This window comes from Cynocephalus volans, chromosome 14, assembly GCF_027409185.1.
Source record: "Cynocephalus volans isolate mCynVol1 chromosome 14, mCynVol1.pri, whole genome shotgun sequence".
Classification (NCBI taxonomy): Eukaryota; Metazoa; Chordata; class Mammalia; order Dermoptera; family Cynocephalidae; genus Cynocephalus; species Cynocephalus volans.
This window is the reverse complement of record NC_084473.1, coordinates 51,906,525-51,929,892: the sequence shown is the minus strand read 5'-3', so window position 1 is coordinate 51,929,892 and position 23,368 is coordinate 51,906,525. Positions and strand designations below refer to the sequence as shown.

The 23,368-nt window shown below is 35.6% G+C and overlaps 2 protein-coding genes across 7 annotated transcripts in view; one reads left to right on the top strand and one right to left on the bottom strand.

Moving 5' to 3' along the window:
• The window catches only part of CCDC88A (coiled-coil domain containing 88A), a 129,590-nt gene extending 121,620 nt beyond the window's left edge, over window positions 1–7,970 (top strand). For 3 of the 6 annotated variants that reach the window (XM_063077651.1, XM_063077650.1, XM_063077648.1), the window contains 4 exons: window positions 1,644–1,912; window positions 2,109–2,568; window positions 6,333–6,433; window positions 6,959–7,970. In XM_063077651.1, the coding sequence (XP_062933721.1) occupies window positions 1,644–1,912; window positions 2,109–2,568; window positions 6,333–6,397 (794 nt within the window). In that variant the 3' untranslated portion in view covers window positions 6,398–6,433; window positions 6,959–7,970. Of the gene's footprint in view, window positions 1–1,082; window positions 1,143–1,643; window positions 1,913–2,108; window positions 2,569–6,332; window positions 6,434–6,958 lie in introns of those variants that run through there. The other 3 variants (XR_010021626.1, XM_063077649.1, XM_063077652.1) reach the window with 3 other exon arrangements.
• Window positions 7,971–12,451: 4,481 nt separating this feature from the next.
• On the bottom strand, window positions 12,452–14,465 carry LOC134362415 (prolyl-tRNA synthetase associated domain-containing protein 1). The gene is made up of 2 exons (XM_063077653.1): window positions 14,338–14,465; window positions 12,452–12,937 (listed from the first exon to the last, which is right to left on the bottom strand). The coding sequence occupies exons 1-2, from the start codon at window positions 14,419–14,421 to the stop codon at window positions 12,503–12,505; spliced, it is 519 nt and encodes a 172-aa protein (XP_062933723.1). The 5' UTR covers window positions 14,422–14,465; the 3' UTR covers window positions 12,452–12,502.
• Between the last annotated feature and the right edge of the window lie 8,903 nt (window positions 14,466–23,368).

Genomic DNA, 23,368 nt, shown 5'->3' with positions numbered 1-23,368 from the left:
TCTTTATACTTCAAAATTATGTATAGATCCTTATTTTACTTACATTTTGTCTTTGTCATGAAAATGGTTGTCCGTTTTCTGATGAGGCATGTGCATTGAACTCACATTACTCATATTTTAGAAATACTTTTAATTTATCCACAAAGTAAGGAGAAACACTTAATTTGAGAAGCAATTGTGGATGTGTGTATTGGGCAAGCGCTATATGATGCATATAATTCATACAAATAATTATTTCAAGATTTTTTTCTAAATTTTTTAATATGCATTCCAAGGTAAGGTTTTTATGTAAATGTCTAGAAACCTTAACTAATACCCATAAAGATTCTGGAATTGTTTAACCAATCTACTATAGTTACTCTCTATAGTCCAGAATTGTCAAATTGTAATGAATGCATTTGTTCTATTGTATTTTTATTATAAAATTGCTTTGTCTCAGTTATAATTTTATTTTATCATTAATGCTATGATTTTGTTGCAGTGATCTGAAATATCTGATTCTAAGGGAGGATTGTTTTTTTCATTTTTATAATCATGTTCTTTTATCCAGCAAAAAATATAGTCTAGAAATAGGAAGCGTTTTGGTTTTGTTTGTTTTCTGATTTCAGAACTTAAGAAAATCTTTCTATAAAATGTTACATAACTTGAGCCAAGATTTTTTTTGTGACCCACTTTACTCTTTGTGATTAGGAAACCATAGAAAGTTGCATGTTCTGTCTTGATGTACTATATATTTTGTTCTTGATCAAAATGAATCAATATTCTAAAAGAATAGCATAGATTTTAGGGAGTTTTATTACAGAACTAATTTGTATTTTATATAGTTGCTCAACCTCAACTGAGACTGAGACTATATAGGCACCATACCAGTAGTAGACAGCAGGAATAATCAATCAGATGATTCAGACATTAAAAAAAGAATAAAATACTACATATGAGGGTACTTCAAAAAGTTTATTGAAAATGGGATCAAACAATATGAATCTTTCCATGAACTTTTTGAAGACCCCTCATATTTGATTTTATATTTTTACCAGAATTTTCTAAGTAACTATCATGTCTCCATTTGACTTTTCTTATAGGTGTGCTATTCCCATTTTTTAAAAAAATGTTTAAGGTTATTCATTTAGGATGAACAGAGAAGCCTTCAAGTAAGTAATGAGGACATCATAGAGAGGAAAGAATTAGAATTTTTTGCACTTAGAACAGTTTTTGGTTTTAACATTCTGGAATGATTTAAAATTCATGTAGTCATGTTCTTGTTCTAACTTGAGGTATTTTACAATTATTTGAACCTGAATTTAAAAAAATGTATTATTCACTCATTTATTCATTAAGTGTATTGAGTGCTTGCTTTGTATGAATTCAGCTCTGTTTAGGCTCTGAGTATGGTGGTACAAGCAAGTCTTTGCCCTTGTGGAGCTCACAGTATTTGTCAGTTTGACAAAATAAGGAAGCAGACTATGAAGGGCAACTGTTAGAATGATGAAAGATTAACATGGTTTACTAAGCATTTATAAATAAAGCGTGAATGTAAGTTGGGCTATTCATATGATAAGAACCCGGTCAACACATGTTATTACTTATATAGGATTAATCTCATTTATGTTATTGAAGTCTCAACACGTCATTTACTCCAAAAGCAGGTGCAATTAATAACCAAAGCAGGCCACAAAGCCACAGCAGTGGAGAATTTAGCCTGCTTCATGATCATGAGGCTTGGTCCAGCAGTGGTAGCAGTCCAATACAGTACTTGAAAAGACATACCAGATCAAGTCCAGTGCTCCAGCACAAAATGCCTGAAACACTAGAGAGTCGAGCACATCACAGGATCAAAACTGGTTCCCCTGGAAGTGAAGTTGTTACTCTACAACAATTTTTGGAAGAAAGCAACAAGTTTACCTCAGTACAGGTTAGTTTTATCTATAGTGACCTTAATTTAGATGAACACCACAAATTAAATTTCTCTGAATGAATTTTGGAGCTGTTTTTTTTTTAGTTCAGGAGTGTTAAGAGATACCAGCAATTTTATATCGTACAGACTACTATATCAGGAAAGTAAAAACATGGCTGTATTCACTAATCTGCTTTCATTTCTTTTTAAACAGATAAAGTCCTCAAGCCAAGAGAATCTTTTAGATGAAGTAATGAAAAGTTTGTCTGTCTCTTCTGACTTTTTGGGAAAAGAAAAACCAATTAGCTGTGGTTTGGCCAGGTCAGTAAGTGGAAAAACCCCAGGGGACTTCTATGATAGACGGACAACTAAATCTGAGTTTGTGAGACCTGGTCCTCGAAAGACTGAAGATACCTACTTCATTAGTTCTGGAGGAAAACCTACACCAGGCACTCAAGGAAAGATAAAATTAGTAAAAGAAACTTCTCTGTCACGACAATCAAAAGATAGCAATCCTTATGCCACTTTACCTCGAGCAAGCAGTGTGATCTCTACTGCTGAAGGAACTACACGAAGGACAAGCATCCATGATTTTTTGACCAAGGACAGTAGACTGCCTGTATCAATTGATTCACCACCAGCTACTACTGATAGCAACACCACTGCAGCATCTAGTGAGTACCATTTATACCAGTGGTCCTCTCATGCACTTCATGGTTCCACACATGCTGTAGGTTCTTGTGCTCAAAACGATTTAGCTACAGATATACCTGAGTCTCTGTATGCCCAAGCTAGAAACTCAAGAACAGAAAGGTCACATTTTCTAAACCAAACTTTTGCCACTATTAATATTTCTAGTGATGCACTTGGAATATTAGCAAAAGATAGTATAGGGTCATTTACTGTGGCTCATTCATCTCAGCCATTTTTATCCCTGAATACAGAATTAGTTAGTAACATAAGTGGGTTACCTCCCAGGCCAGTCACTAGAATGACTGACCAGTCTTCTGCCTCTTTGGATAAAGCTACACAGAAAGATAATGAACAGTTTTCTGATAATCAGAACCCTAGTCACAGTAACCCACAGTCTTCTGTAGATAGCAATAATCTTATCACTCCTGCATGCCTCTATTCTGATGACACAGAAGGTGCATTGTTGGTTTCTGAAGATAATCAAACTGTTTGGTATGAATATGGTTGTGTATGATCAGAACTGCACAATATAGTATATTGATGTTATTTGATATGCCTGTGCTTCTCAAATCTGATTTGAAAAGCTGCTGTTGAAAAGTATTATTTGGCTAGGTTAATATTTTTTATTTTAAAATTGTTGCGTAGTATTTAACTGTACATGATGGCATGAATATAAATGTGAATGTGTGACCACACCAAAGTTTGCATGAAATATTAATTGCATTGTACATTTTCTGCATGCCTTTACAAGCCCTAACCATACATGCTCCTCTTTCACAATTTTTGATGCCTGATAAAAGATTGTCACTGTGATATCCAGAAGCATGTTAAAACAGTTGCATGCTCTATTACCAAGAAGGCATTTCTGAGTCATATTTGTTTTGTTGCTTCCAAAAAAGAATGTTCGTTTTTTTTCCCTTCCTCCCTCTTCTCCTCCGTCTCTTGCTCTTCCTTTCACTCCTTTTTTTCCCCAGAACGTGCACTTCATATTGCTCATGTACAGTATTAGTAAGGAAAATATGTAAAAAGATGTCTTTTTTTCCTGCCATCTAATTATGCCACCTGTCCTGTTTTATTTTCAAAGAAATAGTTTTAATGTAACACTTTATATTACAAATATTAACTAATGCCCATATTCATATTGTTCAGATTTAAAACATTGTTAATACTCATGAATTTAGTGTTATTCCTAGAAAGCCCCGTCAAATTTAAATGTGATTTACACAATGACTAAGAGCATTTGTATTAATTCTATTCTCTGCACTTTTCTTCCTCTTATAAATTCAAGGCTCAAGTACTATCTTTCCTTCAAAATGACTTACTTACTTGGAATCAGTTAACACAACAGTTTTTCCAGGTTTTTTTTTTATAGAGAGTCAAAGAGAAATAAACCAAATCATACTCAGTGTGTTGGAAATTTGTATTTTTACTTCTATTCAAAAAGGGTAGCAAGCTTACAAAGTGGTGAAAATTGTTACTTCTATAATTAATTATTAAATTATATTTGTATGCCCTTAAAACAGAATTCTTAAAACTGACTACATTGTGCTAAAATGTAAAACTGGGACTTGTAACCATTTAAAGAAACAAGTAAGTTTTTAGTAGAACAAATTTCAGAGGTAAGAATAAGTATGAACTCTTTAGCTAAAAAAAAAAAAAATCTTAGAGAAAATATTTGCTAACTCTAACTCCAGTGTCATAAACTTTTAAATTATCTTTCTATATTCATAGCACTTTTAAAGCAAATCAGCTAATCTCTAATTTGTAAAATACTTAAAAATTGGTATCCCTGATTCATTTCCTTCTGGAGGAGTATATCTTAGCTCTGTCTCTGGAATGTTTTTACTATTTTGATTCAGCCTAAATATTACTGATAACTCCGCAGCCTGGCATCTAGAAAGAATGCCTTGAAATGTGACTTTCTAAGTGGGGAGGAAATTATTTTATACTTGTTATTATATTAAATTGTTATTGTTATTATTAATTGGTCCAAAGGAAAAAATCTGTAGAGAATCTTTGGTTAATGAAATTTGTATCCTTTGTAAATTAAGCTATCCTCTTGTACTTACATAAGATCATATTGGGAGCTAGGCCCCTTCCATTTATATCTTTGAGCATACTTTTTTTCTCACAGCCATTACTAAAAATGGTTCTGGTGCAGATAATCAAATGAACACAATCGGAAAATTTTCATATTTTTTAGTATCTCCTAATATAGTTTCTGCATGAATACATTCTTCTATTTTATTGTCAGTTGTTGCACAGTCAGTCCTAACATTTCAAATATTTCTAGTATTAATATTCTCCCTTTTTTTTCATAACCTAGTAATAAAGTTAATGGTAAACTTCGGTTAGAGTGTGGTACTGATAACACCAAGGTCCAGGTTTTGATTCCTGTATCAGCCAGCTCCGTATCCCCCCAAAAAAGAAAAAGTTAGTGGTAAACATAGCTGAGATTAGATGGGGGCCATATGTGACACAAATGTAATAATTAGTATTATTTCTTTTCCACATTGAGTCAAAGATTATTTCACAGCCATTTCAACTTTTTAGATATCATCAATCTGGCCATAACACTTTAAATTTAAAATACTAACCTTATTTACTCAAAAAATACATAGAAAAATCATGTACTTCTATATGAAAAATTCTGTGATTATTTTACAAAATTAGACTTACAGGAAAGAAGTATTTCCTACCCAAATGGCTATAGGTATATATACAGCATTTTTTCAGAAAGAATATATATACACTGTGCATGTGAAACAAGAACATTAGCATGTCCATGTGTCCTGAGAATTGTCTGCGAATACAGACTAGACTTCCCCCAGAAAACATTACCTGTTGAGGATCATAAAATTCCCCCAAAACAACACTAGTTTCTTACCTATGTTTCTTCACAGTACTTGGAATCAAATTTTTAGCAATGGGAAAAAACCTTAGAAATCGTATGGAAAAAAATCATTAAACATTAAAAAAATCAACATAACTTTCTATAAATGAAATCTTACATAGATGCCCAAAATTTAAAAAAAAAAAAAATTTTATGATAAAAATGCAACAACTCTTGACTCAAGCAGCTGTACTTATTTCCTTTAAGACACTTCCATAAATATCCTACAGCTTCATAAAGGATTATTTGAAAAACTATTCGAAGATTCAGTATCCTAATCTTATAAATGATGAAACAATACTTTCATACTCCTCACCTAGGTTTCTAAAAATTGTATCTGTATGATTTGTATGACAGTGTAAACATATTCTTATGTATTTGGTCCCCTTTGGCCAACACAATTTTAGCTATAACCAGTATAAGTAGGTATATTATTTGCTATAAAATATGCCTCAGCACTGTTTTTTGTTTTGTTTTGTTTTGTTTTTAGTAAATAATACAAATATTTCATTCTGGATGTTTCAGCTGCTATAGGCCAGATTATTTTTTACATTAAAACTGTATGGTGGCTGTCCAGTTAGTTCAGTTGGTTAGAGTATGGTGTTTTAGCACAAAGGTCAAGGGTTCAGATCCCCATACCAGCCAGCCACCAAAAGGGAAGAAAAAAAAATAGCTATAGATTTCAATTATTTATAGATTTAAAATATAAGAGAGGTCTATCAGATTAATAAATTTCCCAGTTACAGTTTCTTTCAACTTGTCTGACTCAGTGAGAGCTCTTTAGTTTCTTATCTTCATGAATTATATTGTTTAACCTTCGATTAAATAATATGAAATGCTTTTCTCCTGCAGATATGGACAAAGTACAAGAAAGCAGACATTCAAAAAGCAGGTCTAGGGAGCAAGAAAGCTCCTAATTCTCTTACCCACTACAATGACATGTGGGCCAAGTGGTGAGTTTTCTGCTTAAAATGTAAATGAGCCTAGTCTCATTTATACAAACTAACCAAATTAAGTATAAGACCAAGTGCACATTGCATTAACAGATGTAAATATTGCTTGCTTAATTCATTGACTTTCTGTCCTACTTACTAGTAAAGCAAGATTAGTTGGTTGCCATATGTCTTTATGTGTTAGTGCAGGGAACAAATCTTTTGAAATTATTTTTCCTTCTCAATTCAAATTTTATTTTATTAGAGAATGATGTTCTAGGAGTTCTTTTTTTTTTTTACTTTGAAGTCTTTTTATGGTAGGAATACAGGTTACTCACAATTTTTCTGATAGTTGATGAGAAAAAACTAAATGCCTATCCTCTGAAGAGCCACTCAAAGAAAAATTGTCTCTGATTCTGTCACTCCCTCATTTCCATAGAAATATCTGGTGCATGCTGTCTTGTAGTGGCTGCTCTGTATTTTATCTCTTATCTTCAAACTTTTCTTATGTTTTCTTTCTTCTTTCTGCCTTCCAACTGAATACAGAGAGAAAAGTGTCCTTCAGTTTCTCAGTATGAAGCCTTTATTTCTGAAGTTAACAAGACACCTAGCAACTATAGGAATCATTTTTAAAAATCTTTAAGGAGACTTTTAACAATCCTTCGTGAATAGAGCAGGCAAGAATACAAACCTTCATTCCTTCCTTGAATCAAGGAGCACTACTGGATTCAACTGCCAAAATTTTTAGAAGGTTTTAGGACTTACTATACATTGTACTGTTAAGATCTACTGCGTAAAGGACGTTCTCTCGCTAAGGACCAAGTGTTTTAAGGTCGTTTCAAGAATTACTCCAAGAATAATCTTATTTCATCATTTGTTTTATGAATTTATCCATGTTTGCATAATGCTTCTGCTAAGTATTAGCCAAAATCTAGCCATTTATATTTAGTTGTGTAAATCTAAATTAAATGTTGTAGTATTTTGTGGAATGTCCTATATATCGAGATACAGAGAAAGTTGTTTTGGCATGTCAGAACCTTATTTGGTTAGCAGACTGCATGTATGCGTACTTTTTTTAAAAGCCAATTATTTTGATGCCCTTCAAAAGAAATTCCATTCATAAGATAAATCTGAAAAATCCATAATGAGATAGGAGTTATAAAAAATTTATAGTGATATTAATCTTGCCATATTTCCCATTAAGCAACACTAAGCATTCATACATGGATCCAAGGTAATTAGGGACTTTTTCTCTGAAACTTTCTAATAAGGTGGTTTTCCAGCAAATGGCATTCCCAAGGTAAAGCTATTGTGTGTGAACTCATTTCCCTTCTTTGGTATTAGGTTATGTATGTGTGTTTGTTTTTTTTAAATTGAGAGCTGACAGTTGCTTACGAAGTTTTCTTATGGCAAAAATAATGTAAATAATTTACTGTCATCTGCATTTTGCCAAGAACTCACTTATTATTAAGGTTATCATTTATTAATAACAATTTTTCTGTTTTTGTCCTTTATAATATTACATTAAAGTTGGTAACTGTTATTGGTACTTTTGAAATATTTGTATGCATTTGTTACTTTTAAACATTTCAAAGAAGCACAACAAAGTAGGTTTAGTTAGGGGAACATCAATTTTTTAGTAGCTCCAATTTTATATCACAGTTTTATTTTCTTATGAAATCCAAAAAAGTGCATTGATACTCATTAATGCAAATTCATCATTTAACATAAATTTCAGAATAATCTTTTGGTCTGAAATGAGAAAGATATTGACTTATTATTTATTTTGACAGTGTACTTCTTAGGCTTTCTTTACCAGCTCTAAAGAACTTTTTGGAATAATTCCATATTCCATGGTGTATGGTTTCTGAACTGTATGTTTAATCACTAACCCAGTAGCCATGAGAAAAGGCAGTCTCTATCTCTCTGGTAGGCCAGTAAGTAGCAGCATTGTGTTCATAGTCTACTTTCCAAAAGACCATCAGTAAAAAAGAGAGCATGTTTAGTTGACCAGAAATTGAAATGGAAGTTAGAGAATTTGAACTTATTTAACTCAGTGCCTCCATTAACTTAGGCTTTGCCACCAAATAATGCTGTAAAAAGTTAAATCACTTTGAAACTCTTGGATGAAAGGTGCTATGGAAATCTGAACACAAAGGATTCTTATTAAAATACAAATATTGCACAACAGACATATTTAAAACCTATTCTCTAGACTTTGAAAGATCTCTCTCCATAATGATTCCCTGGATTCAAGTATCAAATTATAATGGGTATCATGACAGTCTAGAGACCCTCGGATGTAAAAATGTAAATTCATTTTTAGGTGGATAAATCTGAAGTAAATGTAGAAATTATGTTTTAACTAAATACAGTTAGTGGGTAACTTAGATTTATATTAACTAGCATCTAATTTGCACAACTAGGACACATCCCAGGACAATTACTGATAGTTGAAATTTAATGAGTGTGAGATGGCCCAGTGAGGGTGAATGATATATATCACAGCTTGACCTTTCCAGGATACTAAAATCCTAAAATAGAGAAGTTGCTGAGTTAAGGAGAAAATGCTGAAGTACATTTCTTCAAGTAGAAAATGCTGAATGATGCCCTGTAAAATACTGAATCAGTAGGCTGACCCCAAGAAAGGACAATTAAAGAAACAACCAAGAGAACACCTTCAGACTGCAAAAATATGAATAATCTCAATTATATTCATCACCTTTTCCATACTACTTTAAGAAAGGACTAATAATAACGACATGAATATTTTGCTTTCTCCAAAAGATACCTTCAGAAGCAAAACTTTGTAGGAAGTACTCTTTTACCTTAAATTTCTTTTGCTAAACAAAGCCAACTGGATCTGCTTTTAATTATCTGGCTGTATTCTAAATCAACACCCTAAGGAAAACTGAAGAAATCAATATACAGGGTAATAGCTTCAGTCTGGAGCTCCAATAACATGCTTTGGATCTGGCCATGTGGAAATGTTTTGGTCCAAATTTGTGAATTGGTGCTTACCAAAGAGTTCACAAAAACAGATTTGTATGTAGCACCTTTCATGCAAGGCATGGTAAGAGCCTATTTAAAAATCACTGTGCATATTACAGAATTGCATCCACCTCACAAATGAAGTACCACAGGCTGTACTGTCTTAACAGTTTATGTCAGGAAGTGAAAAAGATACTGTACCAAATCTGGAATTATAATGGGGAGTGATAATGTATGCTAAATGACTTGTATTTTAAGTTTCTTTTTATGAGAAAAGTGGTGAATTTTTGTTTTTTTCTTTTCAGCTACACCTAGCCCTGAGATGTATTTTTTCCTTTAAGCATTGAATGAATAATGCAAAAGGAGCCCACTTTATAATATAAGCCGCAATGTACATGTTGAGATATCTGGACAATGAAAATGCCTTAAATGGAATGCTTATGGATAAAGTTGCACTTATAACACCCTTCCAAAAAACCTGATTTTAAATTGTCTTTTTCTTTTCTACTAAGGGCTCTCTTTTTCAGTGTTTGCCACTGTACTTATAACTGTAATTAAATATTAAATCAAATAATATAAAAGCTGTAACATTTCCTTTAAAACTAATGCTAATGAGGAATTTAAGGTTCAGTGGCAAAATAATTATTATTTGGCATTACCTAATATCAGCCACAGTAATCCAACTCATGACAAAGAGACACACTGGTTGGTTGGTTTTGTCTTTTAAAAAACATTTTTCATTTTAGTCTTTGTTTCTCCTTAAAAAATTAAGTTGGATTAATACTCTTATCAAACTGATATAAAATGAAATAAAAAGAGAGATGATTTTTATAACAAGTGTTCTTATAATCACTTAAAAAATTATAATTTTAATCAAGTGTTATTCTTTCATCCCTTTCCCTTTGCCCTGGAGAACTATTTTCGAACATAACCCATAACCATTTGTGGGTATTAGAGGTCTGGTGAGAGTCAGTCTGTTAGTTCTGTCAGTCGCAAAATAGGTTTAAATACAGTCTAATAAGTTGTACAAATTAATCTTTCATTTTCACTTATACATTTTGGGAATCAGAATATTACTTCTTTTTTTTTTTTTTTTTGGCAGCTGGCCATTACTGGGATGTGAACCCTTGACAGTGGGTGTTATAACACAACCTTCTAACCAACTGAGCTAACTAGCCAGCCCTTGGGAAGCAGAACATTAAAGACAGCAACTGGCCTTGGGCAAGCCTCTCTTTCTGAGCCTATTTTCACCATAAGGTAGGGAGGCAGTTAGACCAGATATCTAAGATATTTAATTTTTATGATTCTATTCATTACTATACCTTCATTTTATATGCAAAGCAACCTAAAATTTCCTCTTTGTCTTAAAGTTTTTGCCTTTAGAGTAGGCAAAAACTAACATGGAACTGTCATTACTTTTATCTTGCCTTTTAGTAACACAAGTTGGTGCAAACAGACCATACAATATTTCTACCAGATCAAACCTAGGAAAATATGGTTCTTTTAAGAATATCCCATTTGATTGTACTAGAGGAAAATATGAGAATTTTCATGACTGCAAGAGAAATTTTTGTAGTCTAGCATGTCAGATTGTCGAGGAGTGAAGGTTTGTTTAAATCTAAGTGAGGTGAGGGCTAGCCAGTTAGCTCAGTTGGTTAGAACACAGTGTTATCAGCACCACACTCTCCCAAGTGAGCCATAGGCCGGCCCCATAGAGCACAGTGTTATAACACCAAGGTCAAGGGTTCAGATCCCCACACTAGCCAGACCCCCCCCCCAAAAAAAATCCAAGTTACGTGAAAAGTTTTCTCACTCTTCCAATGTTTTTGAACTAGCTTCTATATGAGAACTGACTACATTTTCCTGGGCTTTTATATTGTTTCAGATACCATAATTGAAAGGGGATAAGTAAAATTTAATATAACCTAGAGGACAGAAGAAACTTGAACAAATATGTTCACATTTCTTTTTTTTGTTGTTTTTTGTTTTTGTTTTTAAGTGGCTTTAATACACAACAGAAAAATCAAATGCTGCCAAGATACATATAATACACATCTTAATATAATATATATATCTTAAGAGATAAGAGTTTAATGGTAATAGGAGCCTCACAAGTCCAAGAACCTGGAGAGAAAGTTTTAAAACAATATGTTCACATTTCTAACCTCTGAGCAAAGACTAAACAAATCCTTTTTAATGGCATAATTTATATTCCGTTAAAATGTAATTTTAATGGTATGATGATTATTACCTTACATTTTCCATCCCTAGTTTTCAGTGTTTCTCTTGATTAAAACTTTGTAAAGATATATTTTTTTATAGATTGGGAGAGTGTGGTGCTGATGACACCAAGGTCAAGGGGTTTGGATTCCCATACTGGCCAGCTGCAAAAAAAAAAATAATAATAATAATAAACAACATCCAACAATGGAAAGTTTTTACTCTTTGCTTCTATGTTTGTTTTCATTAACTTGCTGGGGGAATTCTTATTCCTTAATCCCCATTTCCCAAAAGTAACCACTACCAACAATTTTAATATATTACTATATTCCTTTTGTTTTTTTCCCATATTATATATACTGTCATATGTATAACTTTATACATACTGTCTTGCAGCTTGCTGCTTTTCAACACTGTAAAGATGTAAGCTAGTTAATCTTACTAGCTAATTATTCTAGGGCTGGTCAGTTAGCTCTGTTGGTTAGAGGCCAGTATTGGGCTAGCCATTTAGCTCAATTTGTTAGAACACGATGATAAAACACCAGGGTCAAGGGTTTGGATCCCTGTGCTGGCCAGCTGCCAAAAAAAAAAAAAGATAAGAAGTATTCTTAATTGTTGAAGGCATTCTTGAAATGAGTAATTGTCGTGGGTGATGGGGGACAGAATCTCTGAGCTGACTAAAACTACTTCAATACTAGTACATCTTTTTAAAAAAGAGCTCTTTTATGATAAAATATTCCTCTTAAAGTGATTTAGATAGTCCCAAACCAAGGGTAGTAAATATTCTTATCACTTTCAATGCTTTTTATAAATTACAAATAGGAAAAATAGCTTTCAAAAATAAATTTATTCTAAACACTAGCCCAGTTGTTTTTATCATTAGTTGTTTTTATCAAAATTTAGTATTATGGGATCATGTCCTGTCTTCTTCACAAATGTGAGAAAATCTTCAGGGCTCAATCCCATGGTTGCAGCATTGGTCATTGGATGGAAGTATACCTTTTCATGTCCACCTTCCAGAAAAGCAGAATCCAGGACAAATTTCACATCTCCATCATCACAGAAGAGTGCCAAGGGTGTGGCACAGCCTTGGCCAACTTTTAGTTTTTCTAGCATGGCTGTTTCATCAGCAAACCGCAGATTTCCACTCCCAACACCTAACTGCTTGGCAAGCTCATTTAAATTAATATGTCTATCATGAAGAACTGTCACCAGCCAATAGCTTTTTTTCTTTTTGTCTTTAAGAAATAAGTTCTTACTATGTGCTCCCTTCAAGTGTTGGATGTGAGGCATCATTTCTTCAACTGTAAACACCTATAAAATATCACATAATGAGAAGTTTAAAAATGAATATGCACGTATACACATACACACACATTTATATGTATTTTGCTTGCTGGGTGAAAACAGCAGCGTTAAGGAGTACTCATTGCCCTGAATTTCACTAGTGTAGACCCATTTCCAGCCTATTACCAAGTAATTACAAACCCTTGCCATCTTAATTCCTTATCTCAAGACTTCAGGCAGTTTCTCTTAGGCCAGTTTTCTATTCCAGTGTCCTGGGCAAGCCTTCACATTCCTAAAAAGCTTTATTTCTAACTTTAAACTTTTGCTACTAAAAGTTTACAGCAGTCCTAGATTCCTATTCTTTAGCATTCCATTACATCCAGACCGTGGGACAGCCTCCACTCTACAAATATGTCACCACAAGGAGGATGACAGGACAGGGAATAAGACTCTGGACTAACAAAGAACATCAGAAAAGTTGACGATATGCACCGGTAAAGAAGGGGGATAGGGCTAGCCATTTAGCTCAATTTGTTAGAACGCGATGATAAAACACCAAGGTCAAGCGTTCGGATCCCCGCACCAGCCAGCCGCCCAAAAAAAGGAGAAGAGTATGTGACTATATGGGAGGGAGAAAGGTCAGAAAAAAATACAATTTTGATGTCAAATTTGTAAAGATTAGAAACCTATTTCTTTTAATGTATTTACTTTACTCTTTGAAGATCATCATATTTAATCATTATCAACTGTCACTGAAGCCCTGGGCAAATTTTATGTCCCCGCGCTACTCAAGCTACACGAAGGTTCCGGGAAATATTTGCAAGTAAATCCTCAATACACTAGACCATGTTCAAGTTTATGAAAAAACAGGGATGTAGATTTCTGTAGCAATTTTGGGGGGTGGTGGTGATTTCCACCATGCTGCAAACGTGCAATGAGTGTTTTGTGACCAAAGTGACCAAGTTGGCAAAACAAACTCTGAACTTCGATGCCATGCTGTAATATGTACGTATGGTGCCTGATACACCACAGCCACTGAACGGACGGTTTACTGCTTGGTAACTTATATTATCTACACATAAAGTGGACAAACTGAGCAACATCCCAGACAGGTTTAAGATGCACAAGATCTCCATATGTTGCACTAGTTCTCAACATGGAATGTGATCAAACCATTCAAAACCATTCCAAGAGGAAAACATAAGTTTCCTCACAATAACCTCATAGTCCCAAGGCAAGAGGACTTCGCGGTTCCTGTCGGGTTCCTTCCGCACTCTGGACCCGGGAAATGCTCTACAGCGACGTTTCCACGCTACATTACCCCGGGACACCTGGTCTTAGCGGCCTCACCGGATGGACGCTTCAGCGGAGCCCACCCCCTCCGACCGGGGCTGTCCCGGCGGTTACCCCCAGGGCGGGCGTCTTACCTCCGGGTGCTCCACGACCTCCGTGCGGATGGCTAGGGCGCCGAGCCGCTGCTCAAGCGCAGCCCGCAGCTCGGCTCCAGCCATGCTGCCGTCGTGGCAGGCAGCTGCGAGCCGGCACAGACCAGGGCCTGAGGCGGAAGTGCCTGGAGGGCCCTCGGTCGAGGCCGGAAGCCCAGTGCCGCCGCCTGCGGGAGGCGGGACCGCGCCGATGCGATGGGCCTCCCCCGGCGCGTCTCTGGACGGCGTCCGCTGAGGCGCGGGCCCGGGCTCAGGCTGGCGCGTAACTGTGGGCGTTCTTTGCCGCCGCGCCACGGCGGCGAGGTGCCTGCTTTTTCACAGCCTTCTCTGACCCCGCTTCAAGTTTTCTGGGTCCACCATATCTTCCGTTTAATCAAAGCCACGTGGCAACGGACCGACGTAAGGACTGTGGAGGGGGCCAAGATCCCTATCCTCTAAGACTTTTCAACTTTCATTTGTAAATTATAATTTTATATTTCATCTTTTCTGATAGGTTTTGTTATTAATCTAGGAATAATTGGCTGTGTGAGCCATGATTCAACTTTTTCCGAGATACTTTGACATCCCTCACCACTTAAGTGAGGCCTGAAATTCCCGGTTAGGGTTTCATTTATGAATTTAGATTAAGGCTGAAATCCCACATAAACGTAGAAATACCTAGGGACGTTTAACCTTAGTGTGAATGAGTTTGGGTCATTTCTGGGCTGCAAATTGAAGGCCTGAAGATGGAAGCCTCTTAAGACACAGCAAAGTGTCTTGAGCCCTTACTCGCAGCCTTGGAGGAAGCTGTAAAAGAGGAATTCAGAGTTGACTTCACCCAGAATTGGCCCTGGATAGAACAGTTTTAAAACTTCTCAGCTTTTAACCTCCTCTTGAATGATTAAACCATATTTCCCTTCAAAGACTCCACCTAGTTCTTTGATCTCTAATTATAGAACCAACAATAGGCCTCCTCCCATAGCCTCCTAAATTCAGGTTAACAAAAGCCATACAGCATATTACTCACTGTTTAGAAAACGGAAAAGTGGGAAAGGATCAGTCAGAATCTCATAGTGTTCATGCAATGTATTGCAATTTTGGTGTATCTTTCCAGTCTTCTTTGTTTCTTTTATTCTTGATATTTTGGTTATAAATAATGAGTTTTTCAGATAGTTAAAACCCTCATACACAACTTTATATCCTGTCTTTTTAAAATTATAAGCATTTTCCTCTGTTGCTACACTGTCTTCCCATTTTAATAAAGGTATATCATGTAGCGGATCATAATTTTCTTAACCATTTTCTTAACCATTTCCATATTTGTGGACATCCTTATCATTTATGATATTCTAAATTGCTTTCTAAAATATTCTAATGATTTAATAGCAATGTATGAATAAACCCATATTACTATGTTTTTGCAAAAATTTTCAGAATATATGTATTTTTTTAATTTGCAAATTTAACAGACAAAAGGGGTGCCTTATTGTTTAATATGCATTTTCTGATTATCAGGGGCCTGGATATTTTTCCAGTTTATTACTTTATTTCCCTGTTTATGCTCTAGCTTTGTTTATGCTGTGGCTCATTTAGCCACTGAAATATTAATGGCTTTCACACTGATATATATGGGATCTTCACATGCTCAAATTATGTGCCTTTTGTCATTTATTCTCCAATAGTCTTTCTTTCTTTGTTTCTTTAGTTTTATCTACAGAATCTACTCACTTTTATGTAGCCAAATGTCATTCCTTCCTTTTTAAGTTATTCTGATCTAACTTTAGAAAGTTAACCTACAGCAATAGATTAATATTCAATCTATTATCTTTTTTATTTTAAAAAGAATATTCAATTAGTTAATTCATTTAAAATTTACTTTGGCATATAAGGTGTGGTAAGGCTCACTTTTTCCAGTAGGTTTCCCTCTAAGAATGAAATTAGAATAGCAAAGGTCACCCATTTGAAGAAATGGCATATTCCAGTGACTATCCTTAAATGTTTGGAGCCTTTCAGAAATACTCAAATTCAATCATGATGACCTGGGAGTGATAAGGAGAAAAGAACTGGAGTCTGAATGTAACTAAGAAAATGTAAATTATGTCCCAAAGTAGGAAAACATTAACCAAGGATAGGATCACCATGACAGCTACAAAAGAGGAACACAATGAGGAAAAATTGGCAGTGGCATCCAGTGCATTGTCCAGGCAATAGGGCATTCTGACCTAGAAATCTCTTTGGAAATGAACTGTATCCATCAATTACATAAACCATGAATCCCTCCTGCCTCTCCCCCCATCCTCATAGCTAATCCATCGCAGTTCACTTTCTTAAATTCTTTCACTTCTCATCACCTTCATCACCCTAGCCCAAACTACTACCATTTCCACCTTGGTCTACACCAATAGTCTACCTGTGATTGGAATGACCAAGTATCCTGCACTGAGAGTCTTACAACCAAAGATTTCTTTACATATAAAATAGAATTAAATCTGTCTATGGTGAAAGAACTTTATTTCACTGTTCAAAAACTTCTATCCTAACTCAGGTTTAATGCAATATTTACTTATCAAACATATATGAGCATTGTATTAAATAAAAAAGAAATGCTGTCCTTGGCATGTTCCTTCATTCTCAAAGCAGATGCAATCTCAAATTTACACTGGAAACAACATGAAACAGGTTAAATTTAAAATTATCCAGAGAGGGTTGGCTGGTTAGCTCAGTTTGTTAGAGCGCCACCTTCTAACACTAAGGTCAAGAGTTTGGATCTCCTTACCAGCCAGCGGCCAAAAAACTGATGATAATAATAAAATATTTTATTTAAAAAAATAAAATAAAATTACCCAGAGTGAATTTGAGGAAATACGTACCTAATCACAGAACTTGAATGTGAAATCTCATGATTCTAGGGAGGGGCAGCATCTGATAAATGCAGGTTGCCAAATTATTTTATAAACAAGGAAACACTTAATAAGTCTTGTGGCATTCCTACAAGAACACATTGAAGGAAAGACTTTTGTTCTCGTTAGGAAGAATGTGGTTACTTAGCAGATAAGGACAGAATCTGGAATGGAGAGCTGAAAGATGGAGTTATATACCAGGGTCTGTGAAACAAAGGACCCTAATTTTATGTCTGCTCAAAGTGTGGAAACAGCTACAAGCTGCCAAAGGAAATAAAAAGGCCAAAATTGTAAGGTATTTATTGTAAGATATTCTTCATTGCATTTATTAGGTGAAGAAAATTAGAAATCCCCACTGCTGGATGAAACAAAGGGCAGTTCTAGGACAGGTAAGTTGAAAGCCATGCTAAGAAGCTGTGCATATCCAAACAGCAAGTGAGACAATAAGGAAAAAAAAAATGCTTGCTACAATCTGTGTCTCTTCAACAAATCCTCTGGAGCAATCTCTATGTGCCAAGTGTACTGCGTGGTGCATCTATATGTACCATGCTTTAAAAGTATGGTTTCTTGCCTCAAAGACCTTAAAATCTAACACAGAGAACTAAAGCATTCACAGAAGATAGATTCTAGAAAATGTGCCTAGTGCAATGATAGTGGCATGAAGAGAAGAGCCCAGAGAAGGACCACTAAGACCAGACTGGGGTGGTACATCGGGAAGGCAGTTTGAAGGATAAGTAGAACTTTGCAAGAAAAAAAAGTGGTCCAGCTGAGGAAACTCCAGGAACTGAGGGATGGATCTATATGCTATGCTAAGGCACCAGGAATATCCAACCATAAAAGGGCACGTTAAATAAGGTGACATCTTCCTAGGGAATTCTATATTCTCCATCATATTCTCAATATCTAAGGATGAGGGAAATGCTCACAAATTGTAAACGGGAAAGTATATAGAAGAGTATAGACAACATGACTCGTTTTGCTTCAAAAATACACATAACTATATAACAGAGTAAGTTATTTTTTAAGAAACAAATAACTAATAAGTATTAGCATCTTCTTTCCTTAGCCCCATTCCAGGAAAATTGGTTTTTTGTTTTGTTTTGTTTTTTAAAGATGACTGGTAAGGTGATCTTAACCCTTGACTGGTGGTGTCAGCACCACACTCTTCCAAGTGAGCCATGGGCCAGCCCTGAAAATTGGTTTTTAAAGACCCATGGAAGAGGATTCCTCTCAGAACAGAAGACGATAGAAGTTAGTTCCTAGAATAAGGGAGGGGAAAGCCCCTGGATACAGGAGGAAATTTGAGTTTCCCCAGAGTCAGAATACCAGAGTGGGGATGGGGGTTGAGAATAGTTCCTTTTTGTCACTCTGTCCCTCAAGGGTTGACAAGATGTGAACCCGCCATCAGTGGAAAGGAGTCCACTGGGGCTGCACTGCCAAAGCAGATACAGTTACCTGCTTGAGGAAGGGCTGTGATGAAACCAATATCCACAGTCTAAGGACCCACCCTGGACATCAGTTCCCTGCTCCTTCTAAGTCTCAGGTTCCTGCCTGATTCTATGGATAGGGGAGGAGATCTCGGGAATAGCCTCAGATTAATTTTCCTTCCAGCTCCAGTGTGGGAAAACTTGGGCCATATTCAAATTCAATTCAGTAAAATATGATTGAATATCAACTAAGTGCTGAAGGTATGTAGTGAGCAGAACCCTACTCTTGTGGCTCAGTCTATCAGAGGACACAGACATTCATCAAATAATCACAGAAATAAATGTTAAATTGCCTTTGTGGCAAGATGTAAGAAAAACAACAAGAATTTCACCTAATATGGGGAGGGAGGGTGGCAAAGAATGGGTCAAGGAAGGGCTGTCTGAGGAAGTGAAATTAAACTGAGTTCTGAAAGATAAGTGGGAACTCAGATGGCAAAGAAGGGAGAGAAGTGTTCCAGGCAGAGGAAACAGCATGACACTATGAGCAAGGCTAGGAGAAAGCAAAACAAGGCAGCAGCACAAGGGGACTGGGACATGGCTACAGTCCCCATACACTAGAACTGGAAATTAAAATACTTACCTGTTACATATACATTTGTTGAAGTGGTTATCTCTGGCTGATGGGACATGGGAATATTTTATTTTTTCTTTGTATTTTCTATATTCTGAAAACTTCTATGTTGAGCACATATTATTTTTTTTAACCAAGGAGGGAGGAAATCAATAAGTTAGAAAAAATTAAGAAATATAAGGCAAGTCTGAAAAAGATCAAAAAACGTTATTACACAAATATAAAGATATGTAAACCGAGTCTCCACAACTAAGATAGACCACGTGAGAGTATTTTAATCAAGACTTCAAAAAAGAAGAAAATTAAGTTGTAAAAAGTTAATAACCAAGCAGACTGAATATAATTACCTCCAAATTAAACTATGAAATGGGTGAACATATTGTTTTCTAGCCTGAAAAAGTATTCCACTACTTTAATATGTTTCATATAACTGCTACTTTAATGTTCTACCCACCAATTTCGTCTTGTTTTTCAACTGTTTGGCAAGGCAAGTAAGAGCAAAGAAAGAGAACTATTTCTTGCAGAAATTGAACTTCAATAGATGTTTATGATTGGAAGGAAAATGATAGCAATTGGAATGAACTTCAATAGTTTTCGAGTGTGTGCATTAGGTTCAATTAAAAAGATTTCCAGAAGAGGAGCTTGCATTCAGTTGTCCAGTAACACTGATTGCACGCCTTTCTGGTAGACACTGGGACCACCAAAAAAACAAGGGTGGGGGAAAGGGGCATGAATTAGAAGGTCAGACTGTGGGGCTGGCCAGTGGCTCAATAGGATAGAGCATGGTGGTGATAACACCAAAGTCAAGGTCAAGGGTTTGGATCCCCGCACCAGCCACCTGCCCCCCCCCAAAGGTCATAAAGGTCATACTATGGTAGGAAGATAACAGCAAGTATACTTTTGAGTAAGAAATTCTTCTATACCATACCATTAACCTAGAGCAGTGTTAGATATTGAATACAGAGGCCCATGGTCCTCAGCAAGAAGCTGATGGCAGTACCCCCACCCAGAAGCAAGCAAGAGAGCATGCCAAAAACACCACTTCCACATGGGTGGCACACCACTGTCACCACCACAGCCACAGCTGCTGGAAAAGCAGCTTGATGCCACAACAGCAGCCACAGCGACAAGCAGGTGGCCTGGCAGACACTCAACTGCATTGACACAAGGTGTGTCACCAGCAGAGACTAGAAAAAGAAGAGGACATCTCTCTCCTCAAAGCCCACTCTAGAGTATCAGAAGAAGCAACTGCTCTACCAGATGACCAGACATCAATGTAGAGATACTAGAGATATAAAACCCCAAGAAAATATGACACCACCAAAAGAACATAGTAATTCTCAAATCCCAGACCAACAATCATAAGGAAACTCAGTGAGGTACAAGAAGACTCAGACAACATAATGAAACAAGAAAAACATCCAGGACATGAAGGAGGAAATTTACAAAGAGATTAAAACCATAAAAAAGAATGTAGCAGAACTCACGGAACTGAAAGATTCACTCAACAAAATAAAAAACACAACTGATAGCTTCAGCAGCAGGCTAGAACAAGCAGATGAAAGAATTTCTGATCTTGAAGATATTTTTTTAAAGATAACCCAGGTATAAAAAAAAAAGGAAAAAAGAATTTTCAAAAATGAAGAAAATATAACAGAGCTAGCAGACAACCTTAAGTGCATAAGCATTCGAATCATGGGTGTTCCAGAAGGGGAGGAGAAAGAAAAAGGCATGGAAAACCTATTCAATGAAATAATAATGGAAAACTTCCCAGGTATAGGGACAGATACAAACCTTCAAATCCAGGAGGCTCAAAGATCCCCAAACAGATTCAATTCCATAAGATCCTCTCAAAGACACAGTATAGTCAAACTGGCAAAGCTAAAAGACAAAGAGAGAAATCTAAAGGAAGCAAGAGAAAAGCGTCAAGTCACCTATAAGGGAGCTCCTATCGCACTAACAGCAGACTTCTCAAAAGAAACTCTGCAGGTCAGAAGAAAATGGTAGGATATATTCAAAATACTAAAAGAAAAAAACTGCCAGCCAAGAATACATTACCCAGCAAGGCTATCTTTCAGAAACGAGGGAAAAAGACTGCATTTTCCAGACAAACTAAAGCTGTAGGAGCTCACCACCATGTGAAGACCAGCCCTACAAGAAATCCTCAAGGAAGTCCTGTATCTGGAATCTGAAAAACAATAATTACAACCATGAATACACAAGAAAGAACAAAATCCACTGCAAACAAGAAATTTCTGCAAACGAGAAAGAGAAACTAATCTCACCACCACAAAAAGCCATAGTGACAATGTAATAATGCCCCTACTTTATTTCTGATTTTAGTAATTTCGGTCTTCTTTCTTTTTTCTTGGTCAATCTATATAAAAGTTTGCAAATTTTGTTGATCTTTTAAAGAATCAACTTTTGGTTTTGTTGATTTTCTCTGTTGTTTTTTAATTTCCTATTTCATATATTTTGTTATTTCCAACCTATGTATTTGCTTTTGCTTTAGTTAGCTCTACTTTTTGTATTTTCTTTTTTTTTTTTAAAGATGACTGGTAAGGGGATCTTAACCCTTGACTTGGTTTTGTTAGCACGACGCTCTCCCAAGTGAGCTAACCGGCCATCCCTATATAGGGATCCGAACCTGTGGCCTTGGCGTTATTGTTATCAGCACCACACTCTCCCAAGTGAGCCTTCGGCCGGACCTATTTTTTGTATTTTCTTAAAGTAGAAGTTTACTGATTTGAGATTTTTCCTAATTTTAATATAGGTATTTACAAATATGGATTTTCTTCTAAGCACTGCATGAACCCTATACATTTTGATATGTTGCACTTTGATTTTTATGTCAAAGTACTCTCTTATTTCCCTGTGATTTTTCCTTTTACTTATTATTTAGGAGAATGTTTTTAATTTCCACACATTTGTGAGTTTTCTAAATTTCCTTCTGTTATTGTGGTCAGAGAACATATTTTCTATGATCTTAGTCTTTTTTTTAAAAAAAGGAAAAAATCCTTAAACAAAAAAGTTCATGAAAAGATTTCCATTATCTTTCAATTCTATTTTTCTATGAACTTTTTGGAAGTGCCCTTGTATATATATTGTTTTATTGATATTTTATGCAATTTATGTTGCTAAACTTAGATATTTAATTTCTGTTTTTGACTTATTTTTACTAAGAAGATTTTAAAAATTTGCTTAGAAATTAATTTGCCTTTAGAAAATTTATACATGTTCTGTTGAAATTAATTTGATATTTGCATGCTTTTGGAAGACTTTTGAGAGCTATTTAAAATAACTGTAAAGATTATAAAATGAAATATGTAAATTTTAATAAGTTTTACATCTCCAGTTTTTGTGAAAATTTGAAGCCCTACTTTCTAGAGTATTTTGTTATTCATCTGTTATTCAGTTTATGTATTTGTTATTTGAACAAATAAATGTGCAAATCCTTGTTTAAAAAAAAAGATATATTAAAAATGTATGAAAGTAAAAAAAAGATCTTCAAGACAAAGGTAAGGAAAAGCTCTGGAAGAAGGCTGTAATAATCACAACAGTAAACAATTACTATGAACCAGGTGCTATTATCAATACTTTATCAACTCACTAAAACCTTGTTAGGTATTACGATCTCGTAAAGTAGCTACTGTCGTTATCACCATATTGCAGACGAGGAAACAGAAGCACAGAGAATTGACAAAACGTCCCCAAGTACGCATAATGTGAATGACCTAGGATAAGAATCCAAGCACTCTGGTTCTGCTACTCCAAATACCACCCGCGCGAGGTCACTCTTGAAAGAAGAGAAAGTACTCCTCTCATAGTAGTGACTGGTTCTATCACCACGTTCCCTTGCATTTTTCTCGTTCTTGTTAGGTGCACCCGTCTTGGGACATATCATTTCTCCCACATTTCCCTGTTTAACCTCTCCTCTAGCGTAGGCAAGGCACTGAGGCCGTTCATAGCCCCAGAGTAGCAGTGATTTACTTCCTAGAAAGGGAAGGGACCTGCAAAAACCATTAACGACGTGCGGCTGACCCGGGAAGAGGCCACAGGCTAAACTATTGTCTACC

Excerpts from the sequence above, each read along its gene's own strand:
- LOC134362415 (XM_063077653.1), bottom strand. The coding sequence starts at position 14,421 with ATGGCTGGAGCCGAGCTGCGGGCTGCGCTTGAGCAGCGGCTCGGCGCC. Across the intron at positions 12,938-14,337 it reads AGGTCGTGGAGCACCCGGAG|GTGTTTACAGTTGAAGAAAT; the intron begins GTAAGACGCCCG and ends GATATTTTATAG.